We start from the raw sequence: 13,428 nt of genomic DNA, 5'->3' as shown, positions 1-13,428 counted from the left end.
GTGTGTGTGTGTGTGTGTGTGTGTGTGTGTGTGTGTGTGTAATGGAATATTTTATATTTAAAAAAATTACATTACACACACACACACACACACACACACACACACAGTGGAAATAAAAAGTGTACACACCCTGTTAAAATGACAGGTTTTTCTGATGTAAAAAAAATAAATGAGACCACGATAAATAGTTGAAAAACTTTTCCCACCTTTAATGTAACCTGTACAATTCAGTTGAAAAACAAAAATCTGTTAGGGGCCAAAAAATGTACAATAAGCTGGTTGCACAAGTGTGCACACCCTTAAACTAATACTTTTGCTGAAGCACCTTTTGATTTAATTACAGCATTGTCTTTTTGGGTTCACGCCTGCCATCAATTAAAATGACTGATTAACTCCAAATAAAGTTCAGATATTTACTCAGTTGCATCCTCCAGCAAAAGCCAGGGTTCACAGAGAACTTACAAAGCATTAAAGGGATCTCATTGTTGAAAGGTATCAGTCAGGAGAAGGGGACAAAAACATTTCCATGACATTAGATATACCATGGAGCGCAGTGAAGATCGTCATCAAGAAGTGGAGAAAATATGGGCCAACAGCAACATTACTGAGAACTGGATGTCCCTCCAAAATTGATGAAAAGGCGAGACGAAAACTGGTCAGGGAGGCTGCCAAGAGGCCTACAGCAACACTGAAGGAGCTGCAGGAATTTCTGGCAAGTACTTGTTGTGTACTACATGTGACGACAATCTCCCGTATTCTCCATATGTCTGGACTATGGGGTAGGGTCCAAGAAAAACATCCAGGCCTGGCTAAATTTTGCAAAAAATTACATCAACTCTCCCAAAAGCATGTGGGAAAATGTGTTATGGTCTGATGAAACCAAGGTTGAACTTATTGGCCACAACTGCAAAAGGTATGTTTGGCGCAAAAACAACACTGCACATCACCAAAAGAACACCACACCCACGGTGAAGCATGGTGGTGGCAGCATCATGTTTTGGGGATGTTTTTCTTCAGCTGGAACAGGGGCTTTAGTCAAGGTGGAGGGAATTATGAACAGTTCTAAATACCAGTCAATTTTGGGCCAAAACCTTCAGGTGTCTGCTAGAAAGATGAAGAGGAATTTCATCTTTCAGCATGACAACGACCCCAAAAAAGTTTTAGAACGGCCTAGCCAGAGCCCAGACCTAAATCCAATTGAAAATCTGTGGAGTGACCCGAAGAGGGCTGTGCACAAGAGACGCCTTCGCGATCTGACAGATTTGGAGTGCTTTTACAAGGAAGAGTGGGAAAATATTGTCAAGTCTAGATGTGGCAGGCTGATAGACTCCGACCCAAAAAGACTGAATGCTGTAATTAAATGAAAAGGTGCTTCAACCAAATATTAGTTTAGTTTAAATGCAACCAGCTTATTGGACTTTTTAAAAAGTTTTTCCACCTAACAGATTTGTTTTTCAATTGAATTGTACAGGTTATAGGTCACATTAAAGGTGGGAAAAGTTTTGAAATTATTTATCATGGTCTCATTTTTTTTTTTTTTTTTTTGTACATCAGAAAAACATTTTATATATATATATATATATATATATATATATATATATATATATATATATATATATATATATAAAATACACACACACAGAGTGGTGCTTGAAAGTTTGTGAACCCTTTAGAATTTTTCTATATTTCTGCATAAATATGACCTAACACATCATCAGATTTTCACACAAGTCCTAAGTGTGTGTGTGTGTGTGTGTGTATATATATATATATATATATATAAAAAACACGAGAGAGGATATTACATGGTTGCATGAAGATGGAAAGTTTATCTTAGACTGGTGAACGTATATATCATGAGAGAGAAGTGAACGAGTGAAAATATTTTCAACATGAGAAGATAAGCTCCATTTCTTTGTGCCACCATGTAATCCATCCATCCATTTTCCATAACTGCTTATCCTGTGCAGGGTTGCGGGCAAGCTGGAGCCTATCCCAGCTGACTATGGGCGAGAGGCGGGGTACACCCTGGACAAGTCGCCAGGTCACTGCAGGGATGACACATAGACACAAACAACCATTCACACTCACACCTACGGTCAATTTAGAGCCACCAGTTAGCCTCACCTGCATGCCTTTGGACTGTGGGGGAAACCATGCAGACATGGGGAGAACATACAAACTCCACACAGAAAGGCCCCTGTCAGCTGCTGGGCTTGAACCCAGGACTTTCTTGCTGTGAGGTGACAGTGCAAACCACTGCACCACCGTGCCACCCCACCATGTAGTGTTCTTTTATATTATATGGACACATCCACAAAAAAAAAGCAAGTTAATCAAAAGAATTTTAATTTTGAACCAGTTTGCCATTTTAACAACGTGTGTGTAGTCAGCGGGAAAACACTGAGACTGACGTCATCGGAGTGAAATATCGGGAAATACGTCACTCAGATCCGCAATGTATTTTGTATGAAAAATACGAGTTTTTCAACCCGAGAAGATAAACTTTATATCTTCAAGCCAACGTGTGATTCTTTTTATTATATAGGCAAACAAACAAAGTACCCATATTTATCAAAACAATTCATCGATTTCTTCACGAGTGACTTATAGAAATTTATGTCACAGTTTTGGTTCTCCATGTCCAGGTTGTAGCTTGTATGAAAAATGCAAGTGGTGTATCTCCCAGTAAAAGTTTTTTTTTTTTTTTTTTCCCCTGTGTGTGTGTGTGTGTGTGTGTGTGTAAGAAACAAACAATTTTTTAAAATATAATTTTAAAACTCTTTAAAACAGCTGGAGATGCAGGAAAACGTACTTCATTAGCTTTGATATACTAAAGTAGCTTTCTATCTGCTGTAGCACATCATATCTGCCATATTGGGAGGGGCCAGATTTCAGTGTGTGAGAGGTGCAGCACTGCACTGATGAAATCGGCTGTAATTTGCTTTACATTACATACATTTACATTCATTATGCATCAGTCCTGTAACATGGTCAGTTAAAGCAACCATGATTATAATTCATATTAGTGTATGTAATGCCTTATTTTAATGCTTTAAAATAAATATATAATCATTAGTAATGACCAAAATGAATTAATAAAGCAGGGGGAAAATAATATGAATTCATTTTTTATTTTATTATCAAGCACAAAATGATCAATAAATCGTGTTGTCTGGATCCCAGATAAAGGCAGCCTTGCCTCAGGGCTAATCTTGTATGACGCACGGGTGCGAGTTTTCCGGCATGTGCCGGAAGCTCCGTTTTTTTTCGGTTCTGAAAGTCATTTTTCCAAATCATGTAAATCCGTTGAGATTTTCTGGGGGTATAGGGGTGGCCCTCTCACTGTCTCACTCTCAGCGTATTACCGGGTTATACACGAGACAAATCTTTTCATCTCGTCTTCGCCACAAACCACATTCAATTTATATGCCGCTCACCGACGAGCGGTCCTGACTAGCCCGTTGTTTCACGGTGTTATACATGTGTGATATGTTTCACGCATGTAGCACGTTGTTCGACCAAATCAACACAGCTATTCCCATGAGTCGCCGTTTCTTTTGGTGCAAGTTAGAACGGTGCTTTTGATTGGCTCACTGTTAACTGCCGTCCAATGAAACTTCAGCTTTTATAATAAGCCTTATTTCGCTTCCCTCCCTTGCGACAGATCCATATGCTTTGCCTGTGGTTGCTGATCAAAATATGTCAAAATGAAGTTTTTATTGGAAGGCTCCAATACAAAAGAATTAGAAAAGACGTCTAGAAATAAATGGAGATGGGAATGGTTAAGCGAGTGTGACAAAAACGGTGACAAATGGGGGAATATGGCTGAGAAAACCGGACGTCCCGGGAGTTGCGTATTGTGACTGCTGTTCAAAGACTATCAAGTACTTAAGTCCCTTCTTAAGTCATACCGATGAGACTAATCACTTGAAAAACAAGAAGACTGTCCAATCAAACCAGGTACAGTAACTTAGTTTATTTATTAATGTCAGACTGTATCGTTATTGAATTGATTTGTGAAATAAGGGACATTGTTAAACTTGTACCACATACATTCAACTTTGATAGGTAGTGTATATGATGCAAGTTTAATAATGATTGATGGAAGGGGGGTATGAAGCTGGGCACATGCCCCCTAGACCGGCCAGGTTAGGCCGGCGTAAGGGGACATTATGCCCAATTATTCATCACAAGTATCTGCTTTTATAAACTTTTTTTTTTTTGACATTTGATTACCTTTCAATTATTAAATAAAAGTAAGGTAGGTCTTGAAATAAGTTTGTTAGCTTTTTTATCATCTTTTCTAATGTGGTTGTTAGGTTGAAAACTCATTTGTAGTCAGTAATGGATTATAAAATTATAGATATTTTTGTATATGGAAAAAGCTGAATCTTATTTGCTAAAACCCAGGAGTTTCTGAGGACATCAAGACATGTGGCCCCTTATTTTAACTCGAGCTGTGTATATATTGTGAAAAAGGTATCACAGCAAAATCACATTAAAAATGGTTGTTTCAACATTTAAATTAGTAGTTGCTAGATGTTTTGAAATATCAAGCCTTGTACTTGAAATATTATTTCAGATGAATTGATGAAATGTATTAAACATTTGATGTGAATATGCAAATCATATAACTATTAATATTATAAATGTTTGCATGAGAGACAACCATTTTAACTTGTAATTTAATATTTTTTTCGAGCCCTAAGGGGGGCTCACCCCCCTTTGTCAGACTTTTCAGGTTTTTGAAAATTTTATACTTGCACCCATGATGACATTATGCGTGGAACCCTGGTTATCTGGGTAATTTCGGTTCATCTTACTCCATGCTTGTTTACTTGCTGAAATTGGATGTTGTTGGAATCTTACAAAAATAATGATGGGAAAGCACTATGTTGTGTTTAGATGTTCAAATCCATATACAACAGGACATTCAGTTCACAAATTTCCAAGAAATGACACTAATCTAAAGCGACAGTGGGTGAAGTTTGTGCAAACGAAGCAGGCAGATTTCATGTTGCCTACTAATAACACAGTGATGCTTGAAAGTTTGTGAACCCTTTAGAATTTTCTATATCCCTGCATAAATATGACCTAAAACATCAGATTTTCACACAAGTCTTAAAAGTAGATAAAGAGAACCCAGTTAAGCAAATGAGACAAAAATATTATACTTGGTCATTTATTTATTGAGGAAAATGATCCAATATTACACATCTGTGAGTGGCAAAAGTATGTGAATCTCTAGGATTAGCAGTTAATTTGAAGGTGAAATTAGAGTCAGGTGTTTTCAATCAATGGGATGACAATCAGGTGTGAATGGGCATCCTGTTTTATTTAACGAACAGGGATCTATCAAAATCTGATCTATACAACACGTTTGTGGAAGTGCATCATGGCACGAACAAAGGAGATTTCTGAGGACCTCAGAAAAAGCATTGTTGCTCATCAGGCTGGAAAAGGTTACAAAACCATCTCTAAAGAGTTTGGACTCCACCAATCCACAATCAGATACAAATGGAGGAAATTCAAGACCATTGTTACCCTCCCCACGAGTGGTTGACCAACAGAGATCACTCCAAGAGCAAGGCATGTAATGGTCAGCGAGGTCACAAAGGACCCCATGGTAACTTCTAAGCAATTGAAGGCCTCTCTCACATTGGCTAATGTTTATGTTCATGAGTCCACCATCAGGAGAACACTGAACAACAATGGTGTGCATGGCAGGGTTGCAAGGAGAAAGCCATTGTTCTCCAAAAAGAACATTGCTGCTTGTCTGCAGTTTGCTAAAGATCACGTGGACAAGCCAGAAGCCTATAGAGATCTTGCAGTCACGTGACCGGAAAGTACACAACCGCCATCTTGTCAGTCAAAAACACTGCTGAATACTGCTGCACTCGTGTACAGAATGGATCAATTTCAACCGACGGACTACACGGCTCATTTTTCTAATGAACAGATAACTAGATATATGTCTAAAATAAACGATCTACAGATTTGTGACCCTTATGGCTTTCCGGACGGAGTTTTCACGACCGGATTTTGAACTGCCAGCGGAATACCCGGAAGTGTATAATTACCTCATTAACTTTCCCTCGCTGTTCAGTAGTGAAGCACTGCGTGCCTATAAATCTCTGGACAGTTATCTTTACAGAAATTCAGGATTTGTCAGCGACTCAGATGTGGCATCTTGTAAACAAGAATCCTCATTGGATGGGTAAGTCACTTAAGTATTGAGTATAGCACTGACCAGCCGATTATAGAATAGAATAAGGTAATTCCAGCCGTAATTCCAAATTGGCCGTCTTGTTTACATGGATCTGGCGTTGGAGAGGTAAAGGCTTAGCAGTGGAGGTTTGAGTAGCTGTTTTCTGAGCTTAGTCAACAGGCCGGCTCTGCAGCCTCGCTTTTGCTTCCGCTCCCAGCACCGCCTCCTTCGCTTTGCTTCCGATAACAATCCACGGAGACCCCACTGGTCTCGCTATCTCGTCCGGAATGTTTTTTTTTTTTTTTTTCTCGTCCGGAATGTTGTGCATGCGATGGAAATCGCTACAAACCGTCATTTTCTGCTGGAAACCAATGTCCAGCAAGTCCATACGGTTGTAGTGGATATTGAAGTCCGGTACAGACGAACAACACGCAAAAATACACACAAAAAACATAAAAAAACGTGCACAGGTAGCGAGAGCTTGTAGCCGCAGCCGTTGTAGTAGAATTGTATATAGTAGGGTTTTCCAGAAGAAAAGGTAGAAGTAAAAGCAGAAGTAGAACCAGAAGTAGAAGGCGGAATATGGCATTTGACCGACAAGATGGCGTCTGTCACAATCTGGATCGGCTGTGACGTCACATGCAAGTGCTCCATAGATAGTTTTCACTGACGTCACGGCATTCCGGGGAACGCCCCCCAGCCGCCATCTTGGGGGGCAAACAAAACGGACCATCGCCACTACCGGCTACATTATCTCGGACGAATTTATGAAGTTATATAGTCAGTTTTCTAAAATAAAGATCAATGTCGGCAAAATCAAGCAAACGGAAGTATATAGATACATTAGATGACATCTCACGACAACGGTATGCAGCCAAACTGGCCTTGATTGGGGGAATTGACCCCTACGAAGTGGACAAAGATGCATTTTCAAGTGACTATGCAGGGCTGCCAAAGCCTGCTCCAAAGCCTGAAACTGACTTCATCAAACTTTAAAGGAACAGTCCACCGTACTTCCATAATGAAATATGCTCTTATCTGAATTGAGACGAGCTGCTCCGTACCTCTCCGAGCTTTGCGCGACCTCCCAGTCAGTCAGACGCAGTCAGACGCACTGTCGCTCCTGTTAGCAATGTAGCTAGGCTCAGTATGGCCAATGGTATTTTTTGGGGCTGTAGTTAGATGTGACCAAACTCTTCCACGTTTTTCCTGTTTACATAGGTTTATATGACCAGTGACATGAAACAAGTTCAGTTACACAAATTGAAACGTAGCGATTTTCTATGCTATGGAAAGTCCGTACTATAATGACAGGCGTACTAACACCTTCTGCGCGCTTCGGCAGCACATTGATATCTGAGCGTATCAAATGAGCAAAGTATCAATGCGCTGCCGAAGCGCGCAGAAGGTGTTAGTACGCCTGTCATTATAGTACGGACTTTCCATAGCATAGAAAATCGCTACGTTTCAATTTGTGTAACTGAACTTGTTTCATGTCACTGGTCATATAAACCTATGTAAACAGGAAAAACGTGGAAGAGTTTGGTCGCATCTAACTACAGCCCCAAAAAATACCATTGGCCATACTGAGCCTAGCTACATTGCTAACAGGAGTGACAGTGCGTCTGACTGACTGGGAGGTCGCGCAAAGCTCGGAGAGGTACGGAGCAGCTCGTCTCAATTCAGATAAGAGCATATTTCATTATGGAAGTACGGTGGACTGTTCCTTTAAAGGCTGTCTGATATATACAACTTTTATATATTCACAGCGCGCCTTTTGGCGGATGCCGCCTGAATCGCACAGATCCGATTTTTTTTTTTTTGGGGGGGGCGTTGGAGTGTCTGATTATAATTTCAAAGTAGATTCTGTATTAAAATTACTAAATAAGCAAATCCGTTACAGTCCATGAAACAGGAAGTATAAGGATGAGAAAAAAACAGTTTAAATCGGAAAGCTGCGCACATTTGCGCAGTCCTGCACACCGCTCGGGCTGATAATCCTTGCGGTTGATTCTCGCAAGCTATAGATTTCTCCTTTGTATGCTGAGTTTCTTTGTTTGCTCGCCTTCGTGCTCCCGTACAGTGGGAATTCCATAAAAGCTCCGCTTGGCATCGTCATCTGACTTATTACGACAGCCGTGAATACAACAGGTGTGCACCATTGCTAGCTTTAAATAGCCTGCTTGGGTTCTTTTGAAGACTTTGTACTCGTGCGTTACAATGTGTGCTCAGTGACCCGTACGGTAAGCTTGACCCACAAGATGGCCGCCACTAGGGAATCCCCGACTCTGTGACGTCATGTGAAAACTGTACTGGAAAAATGTTTTGTGGACGGATAAGACCAAAATAGAACTTTTTGGTTTAAATGAGAAGTGTTATGTTTGGAGAAAGGAAAACACTGCATTCCAGCATAAGAACCTTATCCCATCTATGAAACATGGTGGTGGTAGTATCATGGTTTGGGCCTGTTTTGCTGCATCTGGGCCAGGACACCTTCCCATCATTGATGGAACAATGAATTCTGAATTATACCAGCAAATTCTAAAGGAAAATATCAGGACATCTGTCCATGAACTGAATCTCAAGAGAAGGTGGGTCATGCAGCAAGACAACGACCACAAGTCATTCTACCAAAGAATGGTTAAAGAAGAATAAAGTTAATGTTTTGGAATGGCCAAGTCAAAGTCCTGACCTTGAGCCAATCGAAATGTTGTGGAAGGACCTGAAGTGAGCAGTTCATGTGAGGAAACCCACCAACATCCCAGAGTTGAAGCTGTTCTGTACGGAGGAATGGGCTAAAATTCCTCCAAGCCGGTGTGCAGGACTGATCAACAGTTACCGGAAATGTTTAGTTGCAGTTATTGCTGCACAAGGGGGTCACACCAGATACTGAAAGCAAAGGTTCACATACTTTTTCCACTCACAGATATGTAATATTGGATCATTTTCCTCAAATGACCAAGTATAATATTTTTGTCTCATTTGTTTAACTGGGTTCTCTTTATCTACTTTTAGGACTTGTGTGAAAATCTGATGTTTTAAGTTATATTTATGCAGAAATATAGAAAATTCTAAAGGGTTCACAAACTTTCAAGCAGCACTGTAAATCTGATTCATCAAGTGTTCCTCACCATCAGAACGACCACATGGGAATTATTGGAGCAAAAAAGAAACCCATTTATTTAATAAATGACATTTGGACAGTTCGTTGATTTCCCTATTATCGCCCACTTCATATTTTCTTTTAATAATTACACTGAATACATTTTAAAGATTATATTTCTGCATTTATTGAGGTACATGCAAATATTTTCCCTATATTTTGCAGTGGCCAGCTTAGAATAAAAGTCCACAAACCAATCTGTGTTTCCAGTTCTCTCTGGCTGGTGATGCGCTGTCGGCGGTGAGTGGGACTGTCATGAACTGAGTGAACTGGCAGTTTCTCGTCTTGGGGGCTTGAAAAGATAACCATTTACTCTGGAATGTCCTTGATAATCATCTGCCCCTTCATCCGACATACAAGAATCCCAGTCACTATCAGAATTCTCTCCAAAACATAATTCCGTATCGAGACTGGTCTGACCACTGCTGCACACAGGAATGAAATTGATACCTGGATTATTACACGTGTGACGTCACCACCCCTTTGGGATCTTCCGATTCAGTCTCGGCAGAGATCCATGAAAATTGGCTGATCTTCCATCAATTTATGGCCTTTTGGATCAGCTATGGTTTGAAAACACATGGTTAAGCAACATAATGATTGTTGCTTTGTACAAGGAAAGAAGTGTGGTTTAGGGACATTTAAATTCACTTTAAATGAATATTAATATTAGCTGAAAACATTAGTTAGGAATTAAAGGTGAACAGACTACAAGCTCATCAGTTCCTTACTTCCTGTTTGTGTTCTCTCTCTCTCTCTCTCTCTGTGTTGCCCCTTTTACACAGCCTGTACAAGGCAGGAATCTTGCGCCTTCGTTCCGCCTTGTTTTCCATATAAAACATCCAATTGCGGATCAGGGGTTCTGTGGCGCTCCACCTCTGAGCTGGAGCGATTGGTAGTGACAGAGCCAGAGTCGACGTCTGTGTAAAAGGGACGGGGGTCATATTCGACATCCTTCTTTCTGAGACCAGCGCAAATTCAATTGTCTGTCTCTATAGTATACAAGGTCCGCAAGTCTTTCTGCCTCAGATTTCTTCCTAATTCTGTTCACCTTCTTCTCAACTTATTTCTGATCCACAAACATGTTGCTTGCACAAGTTGTCCCACTCCTCTCTTCCCTCTTCCTCGTTACCTTTCACTCAGATATATTCTCTCTCTCTCTCTCTCTCTCTCTCTCCCGTTTGTGAGCACAGTTTTCTGTGATGGGGACCCCCCCCCCAAAAAATGGACACAAACGTTTTACATATCTATATACTCTATCGACATGCATATTTTACTGGGAAGTCCCCCCACCACCCCCGAACTCCAACGAACTCCATCTGGGATATGGAGAACCAAAACCGTGACACATCTCTGCCACTCATGAGGAAATTTCTGAATTGTTTTGATAAATTTGGGTACTTTTTGTTTGTGAATGTGTCTATATAATAAAAAGAAAATCACACATTGGCTTGAAAATATGAAGTTTATCTTCTCGTATTGAAAAACTTTTTCATATGAATGCTTCGCAGATCTGAGTGACATATTTTACTCTGATGACATCACTCCCTGTGTTTTCCCGCCGACTAGATTCACGTTGTCAAAATGGCAAACCAGTTCAAAATTAAAATTCTTTTGATTAACTTGCTTGCTTTTTTTTTTTTGTGGATGTCCATACAGTATAATATGAAGAACATTACACAGTGGTGTAAAGATATGAGGTTTATCTTCTTGTGTTGAGAAATATTGCTCGTTTGCTTCAGTCACTCGTGAATATATACATTCACCCCTCGAAGGTAAACTTCATATCTTCACACCACCGTGTAATATGTATAAATATATTGAGGCTGTTACCTCCCTTAAATGTGAATTGTTTAATGGAAGTAATTACATGTTGCCTATGATGCTCAGTAACTTGTGTTTGAAGAGTGGTATAAATGTGCATGGCTAACAAAAGCACCTGAACACTCTGAAAGCAGTCCTGGTATGCCCGAGATATTATTAATTTTTCCAGCACATAGATATGTCGCCCTAGATGCCGACATTGTCGCAATGTAAAAATGCATGCTGGCACGGCTTCATCCTGACTTTATTCGGTTCAGTGTAAATCACTAAAGCAGGAATATTGTGGTGCCTTCTTTACGCCAGCATTACAGGATTACAATATTATGCCAATATTTTCTCTCTCCATTCAATTCACTGTTGTGTTATGGTGTGTTATACAAACCAGTCCAGTCTTTGTTCTTTTTCTAAAGGTGTTCTCAGTCACGGATGGCAGGCAGATCCCAACGCCAGGATGATATTACCACAGAAACCAGGTGGGGGCACTCTTTCATTTTGTTTATTAAAGAGAGAACTTTCCTTCTTGCCCCTAGTGTAGGTCTGAGTCATCTGTCTGTAATGTTCCAGTTATACTCCCCTCTTATGTAGAAAAACAAACTGTCCATTCTCCATGGCAACCTCCATACAGTGTTGCTCACACACTTCAGCCCCTTCTTCTCTGGCCTCTGCTTTAATTTTATTCATGCTCTACTGTTGTGTGCACATTTTAAGTTAATTTTGCACACAGTTCAACTATAGGTTGTTAGTCTGTACGTCTTTGCAGTAAAAGTTGCAAGAGAATGGGGAGGTTTGATGAAATTTATATTCTCGTGTCAGGCTTATGCTTCTTTCTTTGCTGTTCTTTCTCTCCAGATCCACCCCCTGTCTCTTTGGTTCCAAACGAGCAGCAGCTGGCCAGACTCACTGACTACGTGGCTTTCCTTGAGAACTGATCCCCCTTACCCTTACCCCAACCCCATCCCCGCCCCGCCCCCACCCAGTTTCCATCTTCTCAGCTAAACTGTGTGATTTCAAAGGTCTTAAGTATGTTCTTCCTGTCTTTGGCATGCAGGCCTCTCCCAGATGCTAATCTTACACTGTGCATGTGATTTCTTGAATTTGGATTTGATTTTGCAATCGTTTAACTTGCTAATGTTTAGCCTGTGCGCTTTTTTTTAAAAATATTTGCTAGCAGAAACATGAAATTATTATTTAGCAAAAAGAATCAATTTAAGTGGTGTTTAAATTTTATACAGAATAATTTCTTTCTCCTGCACATGTCAAAAATGAATCGCTGGACAGTTTCCATGTTTATGATGAGTAATTTCTCCTTAAATCCCGTGCTGTCTATGATGTACTCGAGGAGCATAAAGGACTGTTGTGAATATTTTTGCTTAATGCTAAAAGTGCATTATGAAGGTATAATGAGAGTACATATTTGAGAAAACAAACCATGCATGTGTCCTATGTCAGACATATGGACTGTACATGTAGGCATGGAGTATTAATACGGAAGCTTCCTGTGCATTAGGGATAAATCGAATACAACTGCTGCATGTATTGAAATAAGGTTTAACGTTTGTGGCCAGCATTCACAGAATGCTTAAAGACCATATCTAAACTTTTTCCTTCGACCTTCTTGAGGAAGTTCTTTCTCTTTTACCTGTTACTTGTCTGTGATTCTCATGGTTCTTGTTTTACTTTGATTGGAAGTTGTATTTTTCCACAGAAATAAGCACAAATAATGAACATACAATGAGACAATGTTGTCCAAGGTCTGTGTTGATGTAGTAGCATGATAGTTTGTCATTTCTACAGTCTGTACATGAGGCTGTTTTTTTTTTTTTTTTTTTTAAATCTTGTGTGTTTCTTTTCCAAAGGGGAATGGGGGTGGCGTGGACATGACATAAAAACATCTGGTGTTGGCAATCATAGACAGCTTTTACCACATAACCTAGTGTGAAAGCAAAGGCTGGAGTTTTATGCAGATCTTCAACAGACGCAAATGATAAAAGGAAAAAGAAACCAATGTTTCATGTACATCTCTTTTTAATGATGAACCCTTATGTTCCTGAAGTCAGTGATGTAAAATGCATATTCTGAATTGAACTGGCAGTTGAACTCCTGTTTTCCAGTGCACATCTGGAACATGTACACTGTCATCTACACATTCGTGCTGCGGTTCATCATGCTGCTAATATGTAAACTCCGACTCAAAAACACTTCGGTGTTTGTAACCTTAGAAACACTTTTA

General features: G+C 40.0%; 1 protein-coding gene across 1 annotated transcript in view; it reads left to right on the top strand.

Annotated features, from left to right (window-relative positions):
• Positions 1–13,203, top strand: part of cops8 (COP9 signalosome subunit 8) — a 47,076-nt gene extending 33,873 nt beyond the window's left edge. Inside the window, exons 6-7 of the mRNA XM_060928618.1 lie at positions 11,609–11,671; positions 12,048–13,203. Coding sequence (XP_060784601.1) covers positions 11,609–11,671; positions 12,048–12,127 — 143 coding nt within the window. The 3' untranslated portion in view covers positions 12,128–13,203. The remainder of the gene's footprint in view (positions 1–11,608; positions 11,672–12,047) is intronic.
• Positions 13,204–13,428: the final 225 nt, after the last annotated feature.

Source organism: Neoarius graeffei, chromosome 9, assembly GCF_027579695.1.
Source record: "Neoarius graeffei isolate fNeoGra1 chromosome 9, fNeoGra1.pri, whole genome shotgun sequence".
Classification (NCBI taxonomy): Eukaryota; Metazoa; Chordata; class Actinopteri; order Siluriformes; family Ariidae; genus Neoarius; species Neoarius graeffei.
Note: the sequence above shows the minus strand (reverse complement) of the source record. Positions and strands in the feature narration are given on the sequence as shown.